The following is a 13628-nucleotide window of genomic DNA, read 5'->3' as shown; positions in this document are numbered from 1 at the left end:
ACCGATTGAGGAAAAACTCATTTTCTTTACAATTGTGTTCATTCACCTCATTAAATAATTGCTTTATTGTAAATAATAACAAAAAGTATGCATAAAATCAACAATTTTACATGTTTTTAAAATTGTTGACTTACTAAAACATTGGTTAATTATTTTTAGGGCATTCTTAAGTGTGGACACTCGGACAATTGAGGGCAAGGTGGAGTTTACGTTGCAGTGAGTTCATGTGAACCTTTGAAAGTGCATCACAAATTTTGGAAATCATACTGAAGATGTTATTTGGTCATACTCCAATTAAATAAAATGTTGCTGGTAGTTTCTTGCAAATATGGATTTTTGCCTTTTTAGGGACACCCTATACAGCCATCCATTGACTTGTAAGAGATGACACCAGTCCCTGAACTTTATAATGACTAAAACAATTTAACCCAGCTTTTTCCGCTGAGATGTAATTCATTTTTCAAACGAGATAAACTCCCTCAGATTTGTCAGGCCGCTGCACTTATGATACGCTTTCAAATGCCATAATCTGTTCAAATCTAAACAAGCCTTAAACCATCCGGCGATGCCGTCCAAAATAGCCCAAAATAGAAAATCGGGACGCTTAATCGGAGGGCAAAAACCTCCGCAAAGCAACAGCTTATGATGGGGAAGGCTAATCGCTTTGTCCTACGCTATGAATCCAGGTCAGTGAGTTCACACACACACTCGCACACACAGAAGGGAGGCCTCCGCCGATTACGGCCTCCAGGGAAAGTGCCAACATAACGACAACGTAAACCACGTGTCCCCTTGCAGTAAACTTTCAAAAACATCAAATAAAAAACGGAATGGCGAATTAGAGTTTGGGTCAGACGTGAAACTTCCTGTCCTCTTTTCTCATCAAGGGTTGCCACAGTGACTTTCTTGCTTGATTTGTGTGGCTCAGGTTTTTATGGCCCAACACCAGAGCTCCAATATCTGAGTTGGGGAACTGGCCGGGAAACAAACCCGTGCAAGCTGTGTGAAAGGCATAAAGGTGTGCCACTACTAAGTATGATAACAACTTTCCATTATACCAACATGAAGCAAAAATAGAACAACACATCGAGTTGGTCTTCTGGGAAGACTTTCTCCAATATTCAGGGAAGTCGTGTGTCATTTTATCTTAAAGTGAAATCAAATCACAATCTCTGTTGTAGTTCATCCCAGCAGTCTTTCTTGAAGTGGGATCATGCCTCTCAAAGTTCTTAAATTAATTTCCTTATCTAATTAACTGTGTGTGTGTGTGTGTGTTTATGGGATTGTGTAATCTCTTTCTATTTGTTCCATACTCCACATTCAATGTCAGTCTTACATAGCAAAATAATGCACACACAGTGAGTTGAAAACTGAAAAAATACAAGTGACATCATCCATTAATCAAAGTCGACTCAACTATCATCACCTAAGTGTTGACTACAAAAAAAATGTAAGTTGTTCAACACCTATTAGCCAGACCCCTGACTGACTCGTTAGTTGATTAAAACAGGTGTCTCAATGCTTTTTGTCCATGCAGTGTACAGTAGTTGTAGCTTGGAAACAATAGATTCAGGAAAGTTTCGAGTTTTTTTTTAACTGTTTTCCAGGTTTAAGGTTCCATTTGAAAGATTAATCATAAGGAAGATAACCCTAATCAGAATTAATATTTCTGACAAAGCAACATGATTCACAATATACAATATACTACAGGACAATATATTCATTTTGACACTTGACCTCACGTGTCTTTTCATTACCCTGGGGTCTCCATCACACCTCGTCCGTTGGCGTATTAGAGTAGAAGCACTCATGGACTGTATTTTGATTGCTTTCTTCCATGATTACAACAAAGGTCAGACTCATTGGAGGTGACGTACCCGCCTTTAAGATTTTTTTTAACCTTCAATTTTCTTTGTGCTTCTTTTTTTTTGATACATTTGTTCACCCTGAACTCAAATATATTTGCACTTTTTTTTGCACTCTGTTTTTGCAGTGGATATGAAAAAGGAATATGAATATGTATGCTGGAGAAGTAAGGATATTGCCTATGGTGAGCTTTTATGCATAATGCAGCCTTTTGTCTCATCTACATTCATTCACACACACACACACACATACACTGAGACTCATTACATGCATTGAAAAACTGCTATAAATAACCCTTGCCTTCAAACATATACACAAAGTCCAACAAATACATTTATAATGGACATACACATGTACAAGAAAGTCGGTTACCAAGTGGTAAAGTGAGCAGCAATACCAGCACACGAAAGCATGCAGGCCAAATAGTAGCTAATGTCATGGGCCTGTTTTTTCAATTGTTTTTCTTTGTGTTGCAGTGTCTGGGTGAGCGATGACATCGGTGACGCACCTGTCGTCAATTGTAATCATCAGCCTTTTTAGGCTCCACCGTGACAGTGTGCGGGCGTCGGAATATTCACCCGTTTTTGCCCCGTGTCCGGCGCCGACATTTGTCCTCTGTCTCAACTTAATTACTCTACCAGTATATCGCTTACCACACGGACCTTTTGTCGTGTCCCCCTGTGTTATTCGTTTTTTGATTCTCTCTGGTTGTGAGTCCCTTTGGCTTAGTACGTCTCGCCATCACATGCTCTTTCGTTGAATTAAAATTGTTTCTGGACCTTTTATCTAGAGTCTATTTTTGGGATCTGCTCTTTCGTTCACGACAACTAAAGCATTGAAGTCAAACAAGAAAACAGCAGAACATAAAAGGGCAAAAAAAATAAATGGCGGGGCGAGGGTTGCTCACTGACAACACAATGGCTCCAGATAAAGATATGCATTAAGGTTGGGTGGCAATGCTGGAAATCATTTCTAATGTGTCATTTCCCTGGGTGGCAAGATGTATTCGGGATGCATAGACACACACACACACACACGATCTGCACACACACAGACATATGCAGAGGGTGGTAAACAACCCCTGTAAACACTTTATGCAGTGTCAGTAAAACATTAGGCAGCCAGTTCAGCATTTTAAAAAAATTCACAACTCCCGCTTCAAAAGGATTGTTTCTGCCGCTGAGCTGAACGTCGGATTTGTAGAAGCGTATATTCTTTTTTTATTATTATTGTTATTCCCGCAGCTTTGTAAGAGACGTGGTCATAAATTGCTCCCCGGTGGGCAGAACAGCAAAACACAAAGAGGTGGCGTGACAGTTGGATGTTTGTCAAGATGTGTCAGTCTCTATTGGAGAGGACACAACCTGTTCCACCTTGGCAATTACAAGCAGGGTGGACAAGGATGAGTGGTTAACAACACTGCCTGACACCATGAGGATCCTGGTTCAAACCCACAGCTGTGGTGCCTCGAGCAAGGCACGGAAATTACGAGTCTACTGCGTCAAAGTCAGAAAATACAACGATTATTGTGAAATGCCATTAGCAAGACAATTTGTCAAAGAAAGATATGAACTGAGATCTTGATTGAGAGTTAATACTTCACAAAGTATCACAGTACCTCCAGATACAGTGCGAGTATGCCCCGATAGGTTGTGACTGTGAGATCTAAAAATAATTATACTGGAGCAATCTGATTGGACACATAGGGCCTGATTTAGTAAGATCCCAAACAGCGGGTGCTAAATTGCATAGTCACTCTTATAGATCGTGCACATTGTTGGCTGGTATGTTGTGCGTACTCTGTTCAATTTGTGCACGCAAGAAAAGAAAAGAAATATATGGCTATCTTCACACTAAAGGCCAATTCATATTTTATACATATATTCATGTATCTGATTTTCCATGTCAATGTCAACAGTACATTTACGATTTTATTTTATTTTATTTATTTATTATTATTATTATTATTTTTTTTTTTTTTTTAAATACGACCCAGGCTTCTTTTGGATGTGGACATAAATCGAATACGTATCCGATACAAGCGCAGTATGGATGTGCAGGTCATGCTCAAGTTACTAATTAATCAAGTTCCTGCCTACTTTGCGGTTGGTACACGCCCACTCATCCCAGGAAAACTGGATGAGTGACAACGCGACTTCGTCGTGTGCAAAGCATTGCATCACCTGCCATAATCAGACGAGTTGAGGAATAAATGGCTTCAATTTATTTTGGGAGAAATTTATAAGCATTTCGGAACCAGAACTGTGCTCCGTTCCGAACATTTTGTGGAGGAAATCTGTGGGGTTGTGAGTAGTGGGCGAACGATCCAACACTTGGTGATTTCTGCTGCACAATGATAGTAAGAGCCCTCATTAAATGATCCAAATGCGAGGTCGCTATGGACACTTGGCTGCCATGATATCGCTCACGGCCAGTCAGAGTGAAGCTTTTTTCCATATTTAAATTGAGAAAATGAGGGATCCCATCAGAGCAAAGCTTATTTGCATGTCGTATATTAATGAGAAATCCGCCTGTCTCAGCTGTCTGACGAAAAGGACCCACTGGAATATCTTTTTTTTTTTTTAAAGGACATTCTGGGCATTTGCAACCCAAATTATCTTGAAAACACACAAAAAAAGGACACCAAAGATAAAATATAAAATAAAATATACTTTTTTTGGAAGGGGACTTTACAGCAAAAAAAAAAAGGGGGGGGGGGGTTTAAGTGTTTAATAATTAAAGTAAATGCTGCTACAGCTGTCAGTTTCCACTAAAGAGAGAGAAGCAGTCCCACAGTTGACGTGTCACTCGTAGGGTAACTCGTCACTCACGTTAACTCGCTTTCTTGGTCAAGTGTTGGCGCGCTGCGTTTGGCAGTTCAATTGTGTTGAACACTCGCGCGCGCACCCGCGCGCTCTCACGCTTGTCCAGCTGACCGCGTCATCCAGTCTAGTACTTAGTCTGAACATTTTGCTCGTCTTGAAACATAATATGCATGTTGTGTTTCATTTCAGGCAACGCAATCAAATAACAGCGCGTTTGTTTATACAAAACCTTTATGTTCTCGTGTGACATCGCGCGTAATTGTACATTTATACGACGCGGGTGGGCGGCATCAGTACAATTCCAATGTACTACTAATAATAGCAAAGTTTGTTTCTGTTGTTGAACTTAAAACAAGTAATTGATTAATAAGCCACTAAAAAGCGTCAGTGGTCAAATCCAGTCGAGCCTCTTATGCAGCCTCGGAGGCACCACGACGTGACTCATCTCGCAATTAAGTGTTTTGTGAACACGCATGCGCAGAAACACCGCAGGTCCACCGAATCCGCATGCACGAATCCCTTGGAAAGGAAGGAGATGGCGATGATGATACATTGCAGCAGCAGCAGCGAGTTCTGTATGCAATAAATGTAGAATGCAATACAGTTTACACAATGCGCCGATATGAATCAGTCACAATATAGTAAAACTGCGAATATTCACAAGGCCTGTCATGCAAAACTGGATGGTACCGGAATGATGTTAATTGATGAAATAATTATGCCAAAGAGCAGCTCGGCCCATAAGCACGCACGTCTTCATCTCAACACAGGAGGCAGCATTTTTATTCCAGAATGTTGCTGTTTTTTTAGCCGTCTCAGAACCCACAGAACAAAATGCTTAACATCTCTGAAATGTAAACGTGAGGCTCGAGTGTGGCCTGTCAGGCCCGAACGAATGCATTTAAGTGCGTAAATGTCACTTGAAACAGATGAACGTGCACGCATGCATGGACTCAGACGAAATATGGAATGTATACCATTTTCAAAAAGGATGTTTGCAATAGAGCGCCTAAGAGAAAATGGTGTGCCACTCTCGAGGCGCGGCCCACGAGCAAGAAAATACGCAGTACTGATGCACGCATGTTAATAGATCTGCCTTAGCTGCTTGTGATGAAGTTACTCAAACAGAAAACACACACGCACAGATTGCACCTGGGACAATATTGTCTACGCGGTGGAATCGTGCAAAATGAGTGGAACACAGGTGTTGGGGGGGGGGGGGGGGGCTACTGACGTGGAAGTTTGTTTCCCACTGCGTTATCTCCATCTCTCCCATCTTTGGCACGCTTTCCGCTCCAGTGGCTGTTTGACGCCCGCAGCCCTCCACACGCGCGCACGCACGCACGCACACGCACGATGTACAGCTCGGGCAGTTACTGGACGGGGGTGATGTACAATGTGTGTGATCCAAACACACCTTGTAATCCATTGAAAAGAAACAAACGACACTGCAGCCTGCGTGGCAAAGGGCACTGCCAAGGCCAAAGATGATGAACCACAAAGCACGCATCCTTCACCCACTATTCTTTCGACTCCATTTTCTTTCAAATGTAATGTCATTTGAAACCCAAATGCAAGGTGTGCGAAAAGACAAAACCTGTAGAAATTGATCGTATCATTTCAATTAACGTATGTTTCCTTTTTTTCCTTCTTTTTTTTCTTCTTTCCATGAGCTCACATGCCTCCAGAGGCCTACGCGATCACTTAAAATGCCCATTTTCGATTTTAAAAGACAAGCGAGAAGCACGAAGCTTCCATCTCCAGCTTCTGGAGCGAAGCCAATCAGTGGAATCTGGAGCCACAGAAAATGGTGGCTGAATAATTAGAGCAGGGCAGATAACGACTGCATCTGCATGCATTCGCTTCTATACTCCTGTTTGCTTGTTGTTCAACAAAATACAAAGTTTAAAAAATTTTATCGTTTTCAAAGTCGCCCATTGAGCATATGATCTCCCCAAATGAGTTGAATTCTCCTAGAACAGCTCAAACATGTCCCCATCAAAAGGCAATGACCCTTGTGCTGTCGCTGCATGGACGCGCTCACAATCACAGGCTTTTACGCACCATTTTGCACTCCCTTGCATTGAAAATAACTGTTCTAATGTCCTTTTAATGTTGAAAATAATGTCCCAATGAGCACCCCCACCATTTCGCTCACCCTTCCTCCGAGAGATAGTTTTTTTTTTTTTTTTCAAAGTTCAAAAATACACTAAAGTCGTTTGGCCCGTCGGACTTTCACGCGTAAGCACCCAAAAGCTGAGGACCCCATGGAGCAGGGGTGGCCAGTGACACTGTGCGCCCTCCGGATGATCACTATCAGCCTCCTCCTGCTGCGTATTCAAAGGCTCCATATTCACGACACCCTCTTGTGTTCACCAGGCAAAAAAATGCAAATGGTCGTTGTCTTTTGCTATCCAAACAAACGAGATGCGCTGTTTTTCCCTTTTTTTGCGCCATTTGGTCATTTTACGCACTCCTCCAAACGAAGCGCATATTGATGTTTTGTGTTCTTAACTTGCTTCCCACACCAGCTTGACTTCATGTCGTAAAAAAAATAATAATAATAATCAATATGTGAAACGAAAAGCTGCGAGATGTAACTGCGCACCCAAACAATGAAACACCAAGAAAGTTCTAAATACATAAATACGATATGTTTTCTAGTGTTTTATCAGTCCAGATCAGCATCATTCATCGAAGCGATCACATTATTAACTTCAGCATGCATATTTGAAAAGATGCAGACAAGCACTTGAAGAGACAGACTGCATTTGCATCGCCTACCTTCTTGCAAAGAATACAGCAGAAGTAAAGTTACAAGCCACATGCCATTCAAAGCAGTTATAGTTCACAGGAATGTGGTGCAGCTCCCCTCCAAAAGAAGATCTGCCAGGCAGGCGAGGCTCCGCGCTTTTTTTTTTTTTTTTTTTTTTTTTTGCCTTGATGCTTCCCCGGCATGCAGATCTCTCCAGCCCTGGTCCCGCACACTCTCCGGCGCGGAGAAAGTACCGCCTCTGCTGCCTGCTCTCTCCTCCCCTTACCGGGACGGAGCGCTGTCGCCCCCCCCCCCCCCCCCGCCCCGGTATCCTAATCAAGACGGGGTGAAGGAGAAGCGCGCGTCGCGGATGGAACGCTAACGCACGTGAAGCTGCCCTACGCGCACTAGACGCATGAGTTCATTCTACGATGAGTGCCAGCTCTACCATTACAAATAATTTACAAGTTGTTCCTCCCTGTTTCATATATTTTTTTTTATGTATCTAGACTCAGGTGAGTCAATGGAGCCCAGAATACATTGGTACCCGTTCCAAAAAAGGTTTGCAAACACCTGCTTTCATGCATTTATGGGTTCCAGACAAGGAAACACATCAACTGCGTGCATTTCTTACAGTCAGCTGCAATTCACTCACTTCAGCATGGAACATCATATCCATGAATGTTCATTATTCTGATTTTTCTTTTTCTGCGCTGGTATTACAATGCAGAGGAGACCAATGTGGTGCCCGTGGGAGAGAAATGTATAAAAATAAAGTGTACAATATTGAGATTTGTCTGTTTCCTACCTTGTTAAATCATTGTTAACTATTGTGAGAAATCATTAACATGCATGATCAGTTTCTTCACATAAATAAATACATAAAATTTGTATTATAAAGGTAATATAAACATTCAAGCAACATTCTAGGTAATTTGAGCACATTTGGTATTTCAGAAGTGTGCATCGAACTGCATTAATCAATACACAAGTACAGGTTGAACGACAAGATTTTTCTGTAGTCTACGTTAATGCGATGAAAGTTGATTCAAAGTCGATTTGTCGATGATATCGTTGATATTTTTCAGCACAGTGGTCCCCCAACTTTTCTTCCACCACTGAACAGTTTCACAAAGATATATTTCGACAGAACGGCATACAGAGACAAAAAAAACAAAAACGACTAAATATACAACACCTTTGCAGTGAGTGTACATAATTAGTGGGAGCCATGCGCATATTTCTCTTCATCTAGCCGGTCTCACCTTGTGTTCCATAGCATAGTGTGTTGTAAGAGAGAACATCGTAGCCCGGCTGAAAAATGTTTTGCATTTCTCTGTTTGACTGTTTGTATTTCACTTGTGCTTTTATTACATTTGAGGAATGACATGCATGTTTTTGACAGTGCTACCATGAAGTCTGATTTTTGGCAAAATATTTCCGCACACTTGTAGCGCAGGAGTACGGCCGTATGCCGTATTGTGTTGCCAATTTTGTTACGACACAGTGTCGTAAAGCAACACAAGTGTCATGATGCTGGCATGCGTTGTGATATGAATAAAGTTGTTGTTAGCACACAGTTATTGTCCACACGTTAGCGGGCATACAATTTTGGCGATGAAGACGGAGCTTCGCTTCGTGCCCCTACCCTTCTTTCACGCTGCCAGTCCCGTGGTCCCGCTAATATGAATATTTTAAGACTAGCTGCAATCTGCATAGCCGAAGCAAGCGAGACTAACTGTTATTCTCAGCCACAACCATCTTATTTTTGTATTATCTGACCTGCACAGACATAAGAAGACTGTGTCGCCTTGTTGGCCGGACATTTCGCTACCCCAGAGAGCATTATAGTCAGGCGATGGCAGCAGACGAGCGAGTCGAAAGTCCTCTGTAAATTGGCCAATTGGAAGATGAGATGTCAAAAACACGTGTTTAGATATTAGTTCAAGATTTAAATAGCGATGTCAAGTAGTAAAGTTGACTTATACACTAGTCGGCTATTCAGTTTAACCGCTACCAAGAAGTAGCTCTCAGTTTCAAAAAGGTTGGTGACCTCTGCTCTAACGTCAAATGTCCCTTCAGGTCTTTAATTTGGAATTAGCCCCAGAATTTCGGGGTAAAAAAAATAGTCTCTGTTGTAAAAAGCTTAAATTTGATTCGCTTTCCCGTAGGGTTACAAGCAATAAACCGATGCGACCAGATATCCGTTCGTAAAGGCAAGAGACACAACTGTATCGGGAGCAGACTCAGTTATCGATACAAAATCCGCCAGGAATCCTTAGATACATCGGTTGTAGGGCTGTGGACCAGCTATCGCGAGGCTAGGAATCGGTTGCCTGAGGCTTTGTGGTTTTCATCTCGTAAAGCAAGCGCAAGAGGTCTCGCGCTGTGCAGTACTGTACATAGAATGAGATTCCTTGTGTAGCCTCCACTATGACTTTCTGTGTTTATCGCTGAGATAAAAAGTGATGTTTGAGATGCAGAACCCACTAAACACACACAAACGCACACGTACACAAACACAACAAAATCCTGCTTGTAGAAGAGAGCTGAGGCGAGCTTTGGCTTCTCTCACTCCCACTGAAGAGCCGCCCGAGAGTGGCAGGAAAAGAAACACACTCTGCCTCCACTCTTTATTATGTAACAGGTGGAATACACACTCAGACTCACACACATACACCCACGCACCATCACTGTCCAACAGACCACCAACTGTGCACACAAACGTAACATGGACCAGTACACGCATACACTATGTTTCCACCAAGCCCAACAGTTCAGTGTGCCCGTCCATAGTATCCCAGCTCACATAGGGCGATAGGCTGGGTACATTCTAGACTGGTAGCAACCATTCACCCTCACATTCACGGCCATGGACAATTTACAGTCTTCGATTTGCCGAATCGATTGTTTTGGGAATGTGGGAAAAATCTGGAGCACCCTAAGAAAACCTGCACAAGCACGTGCAGAACATGCAAGTGTGGTATGCTAGTATGGGCCTTGACTACATTACTTTAGTCACTTATGTGGAAATGTAATGAATAGTTAATCGATTGTTATTTTTTATAATACACTATATTGCTAAAGGTATTTGACTCACATATGATTTTAAGTGATATCCCATTTTAAATCCATATGGTTTTTATTCTGATGTTGGTCTACCCTTTGCAGTTGTAACAGCTCTTAACTCTCGTGGGAAGGCTTTCAACAAGGTTTAGGAGTGAGTTTATGGGAATCTTTGCCCATTCCTCCAGGAGCATATATGTGAGGTCACACACTGATGTTGGACAAGAAGGCCTGGCTCACTGTCCCCTCAAAATCAACCCAACGGCGTTCTATCGGGTTGAGGGCAGGACACTGTGGATGCCACTCAAATTCATCCATACCAAATTCTCTCATCCATGTCTTTATGGACCTTGCTTTGTGCACTGGTGCACAGACATGTTGGAACAGGAAGGGGTAATCTCCAAACTCTTCCCACAAAGTTGGGAGCATGGAAATGTCCAAAAACTCTTGGTATGCTGAATCCTTCAGAGTTCTTTTCACTGGAGATCAGGGGCTAAGTTTGGACATTTCCGACTTTGTGGGAACAGTTTGGAGATGGCCCCTTCCTGTTCCTGCATCAGTGCACAAATCAAGGTTCATAAAGACACGGATGAGAGAGAGTTGGAAGTGGATGAACTTGATAGTCCTACACAATCCTGACCTCAACCCTTTTGGATAAATTAAGAGAAAAGAGTGTCAGGGCTTCTTGTCCAACATCATTGTGTAACCTCACAAATACGCTTCTGGAAAAAAAAAAAATCCCATTAACACACCTAAACCTTTTGGTAAACCTTCCCAGAAGAGGTGAAGCCGTGATAACTGCAGAGGATGGATCGATGTCATGTTAAACCCTATGGCTTAAGAATGGGATGTAATTTAAATTCATATCGGAGTCAAGGCAGGTGAGCGAATACTTTTTAGTGTATTTTAATAGGATGGGAAATTCTCTCTACGTTCTGAACTCCTGTTTCCCTGCCTGAATAACGCTGCCCAGAAGAGTGGTGCCACAGCAGATATCTTTGTGGATTGTTATTGCTCTTCCTCAAACCATAAATTGTTGAGTGAAACAACAGCACCTTTGCTGGTTGCAACTATGTAGTACACTCCAGTTTACCTCAGTTGCTGCGACGGGCCCAACATATGCCATTTTGAGGTTATAAACAAACTTGCAGTTTTTAGTTTGCTTTTTATATTTTTGTCCAACAAAGTGTTTTTCATACAAATATTTATTGTAATTATGAATTTTACTGCATTTACATGGGTTCTGACTACACACAAATCCAGGTTATGTCGCCACGACAAGAACGGATTTCATTCATCATAAACCCACAGTCCCATCGGATTCAATTAGAGCGCCACATAATCGACTGAATTAGCAAAGGTGGGGACTTAGGTCACGTGACTTGACTCAAGTCACACTTAAGGTGCCAATTTTAAAACTCTTATAAGTTTCAGCCAAGAAAGACCAAAGACAACTTGACTTTAACTTGGTATTCATGACACTTCAATTGACGTTGACTTGAACTACTGTATATGACTTGACAAGTCTTACCTGTTTACATTGTAAAATCTGCATTTTCACAACAGTTTCTGAAGTTATTTTTGTGTGTAGTTCGCACGGACCTAGTAACACACCAGTATGCTACGATGCAAAGCGCAGAGGTCACATGATGAAGCAAGAGTCATGGAGAGAGCTCTGAAGATTATTCATTACATTTGGATTATAGGATTATGTTTTTGATAAAACCATGAAAAAGAGAATGGCATCATGAAAAGGTTTGCAACTCAAAGAGACAAAAATTATGACTAACAACTAACTTCATCCGTCACTCGAAAACCCACAAAGACAGGTAAGCTACTTTAACAGTTTAGCTCACCAATAGCTGGTCAACAGTAACCAAGATTCATGTCGGTTACATGTGTAATTGAGAAGACAATGAAGTAATAGACAGTAGTGAGACAAGTTTAGAAACATTGTGACTGTGAACATGTTAGTACAGCTAACTTGCTTAACTCAAGTAAGGAATGACTCAGCTTGCTTGAAATTTAGCAGGGATTCTACTTGACTTGCTTGATTTTTGCTACGGTCAGGCCCACCGCACACGGAGCGATGCAGCTGAATGCTACCTAAGTGTTGCGCAGCGTCCGGGGGTTCTGCAACTAGTTTTGCTATGGTTTGAAATTTGAATCACAGGTGCACAGCGTCACAATATCACAGTTGTAACAGCCAATCAAAAATGGCATGTTGTATCACGTGAGCTTTTACAACAAAATTACGTTTCCGGGTATAAAGCGAGATTCAGTCGGCCGCCGGCAAACCGTACCAAAAGTATACACAGTATACATCTCTTGCCCGCTTCCTCTCTTTGTATTATTATAATATGGCAACAGCGGCCAGGCCAATCTGCTTCTTCCTTGACAATCGCATCATGTTGTTTGAGCGTCAATAAAAAGGTAGTGTACAGTACAGCAGTAGTGTACAGTACAGTATGTGGCACCTCAAAATGTATCCCCATAAAAACACCAGGGGTCACAGCTTTTCCAGTGCAGCGATTTGAGGTGTGCGGGTGTGAATCACTGACTATATTTTTTACGTGACAGTTCAGTTCAGTCGTGCTCAGCCGTGTCACTCGGTGTGCGGCCTGACTAATTTGTGACTTGCTTGAAACTTGAATATTAAGACTTTAGACTTACATATTACATGCACATACTGGATGTGACTTACTCACACCTCATCAAAATACTAACAACCATTTATTTGACTAATATGCCCATACTTAGCACCTGTAAACGAACATTGCTTTTCTTAAGCGTAAACGGCAATCAGTGCCCCAACAAAGAGGATGGTTCCACGTGAATAATTTGGAACCATTAACTACAGAACTGAACCAAATGGGTTGGAATAAGGTTGGAAATAAAAACCATCCCTTCTCCAGGCTACTTGAGAAAAGTGCAATCCCATTTAAAAAAAGGCAGAGCCTCCAGTTTGAGGTGAGACAGGCGGCCGCGCTTGTTTTAAAATCCGAGGGCAATATAATGTGTCAAGAGTATCATGCTCTCCCTTTCCCTGGCTTATGACAACACCTTCAACTGCACCCTGCAGGAAGGCAGGATGTGTGCGGCCATGGGCTGCAAGC

At 42.0% G+C, this 13628-nt stretch overlaps 1 protein-coding gene across 3 annotated transcripts in view; it reads right to left on the bottom strand.

The window, feature by feature from the left end:
• Nucleotides 1–7669, bottom strand: part of dscaml1 (Down syndrome cell adhesion molecule like 1) — a 141846-nt gene extending 134177 nt beyond the window's left edge. For all 3 annotated transcript variants that reach the window (XM_061682125.1, XM_061682126.1, XM_061682127.1), the window contains exon 1: nt 7476–7669. In XM_061682125.1, coding sequence (XP_061538109.1) covers nt 7476–7518 — 43 coding nt within the window. In that variant the 5' untranslated portion in view covers nt 7519–7669. The remainder of the gene's footprint in view (nt 1–7475) is intronic.
• Between the last annotated feature and the right edge of the window lie 5959 nt (nt 7670–13628).

Source organism: Phycodurus eques, chromosome 7 (genome assembly GCF_024500275.1).
Source record: "Phycodurus eques isolate BA_2022a chromosome 7, UOR_Pequ_1.1, whole genome shotgun sequence".
Taxonomy (NCBI): domain Eukaryota; kingdom Metazoa; phylum Chordata; class Actinopteri; order Syngnathiformes; family Syngnathidae; genus Phycodurus; species Phycodurus eques.
This window is presented reverse-complemented; position numbering and strand designations above follow the sequence as displayed.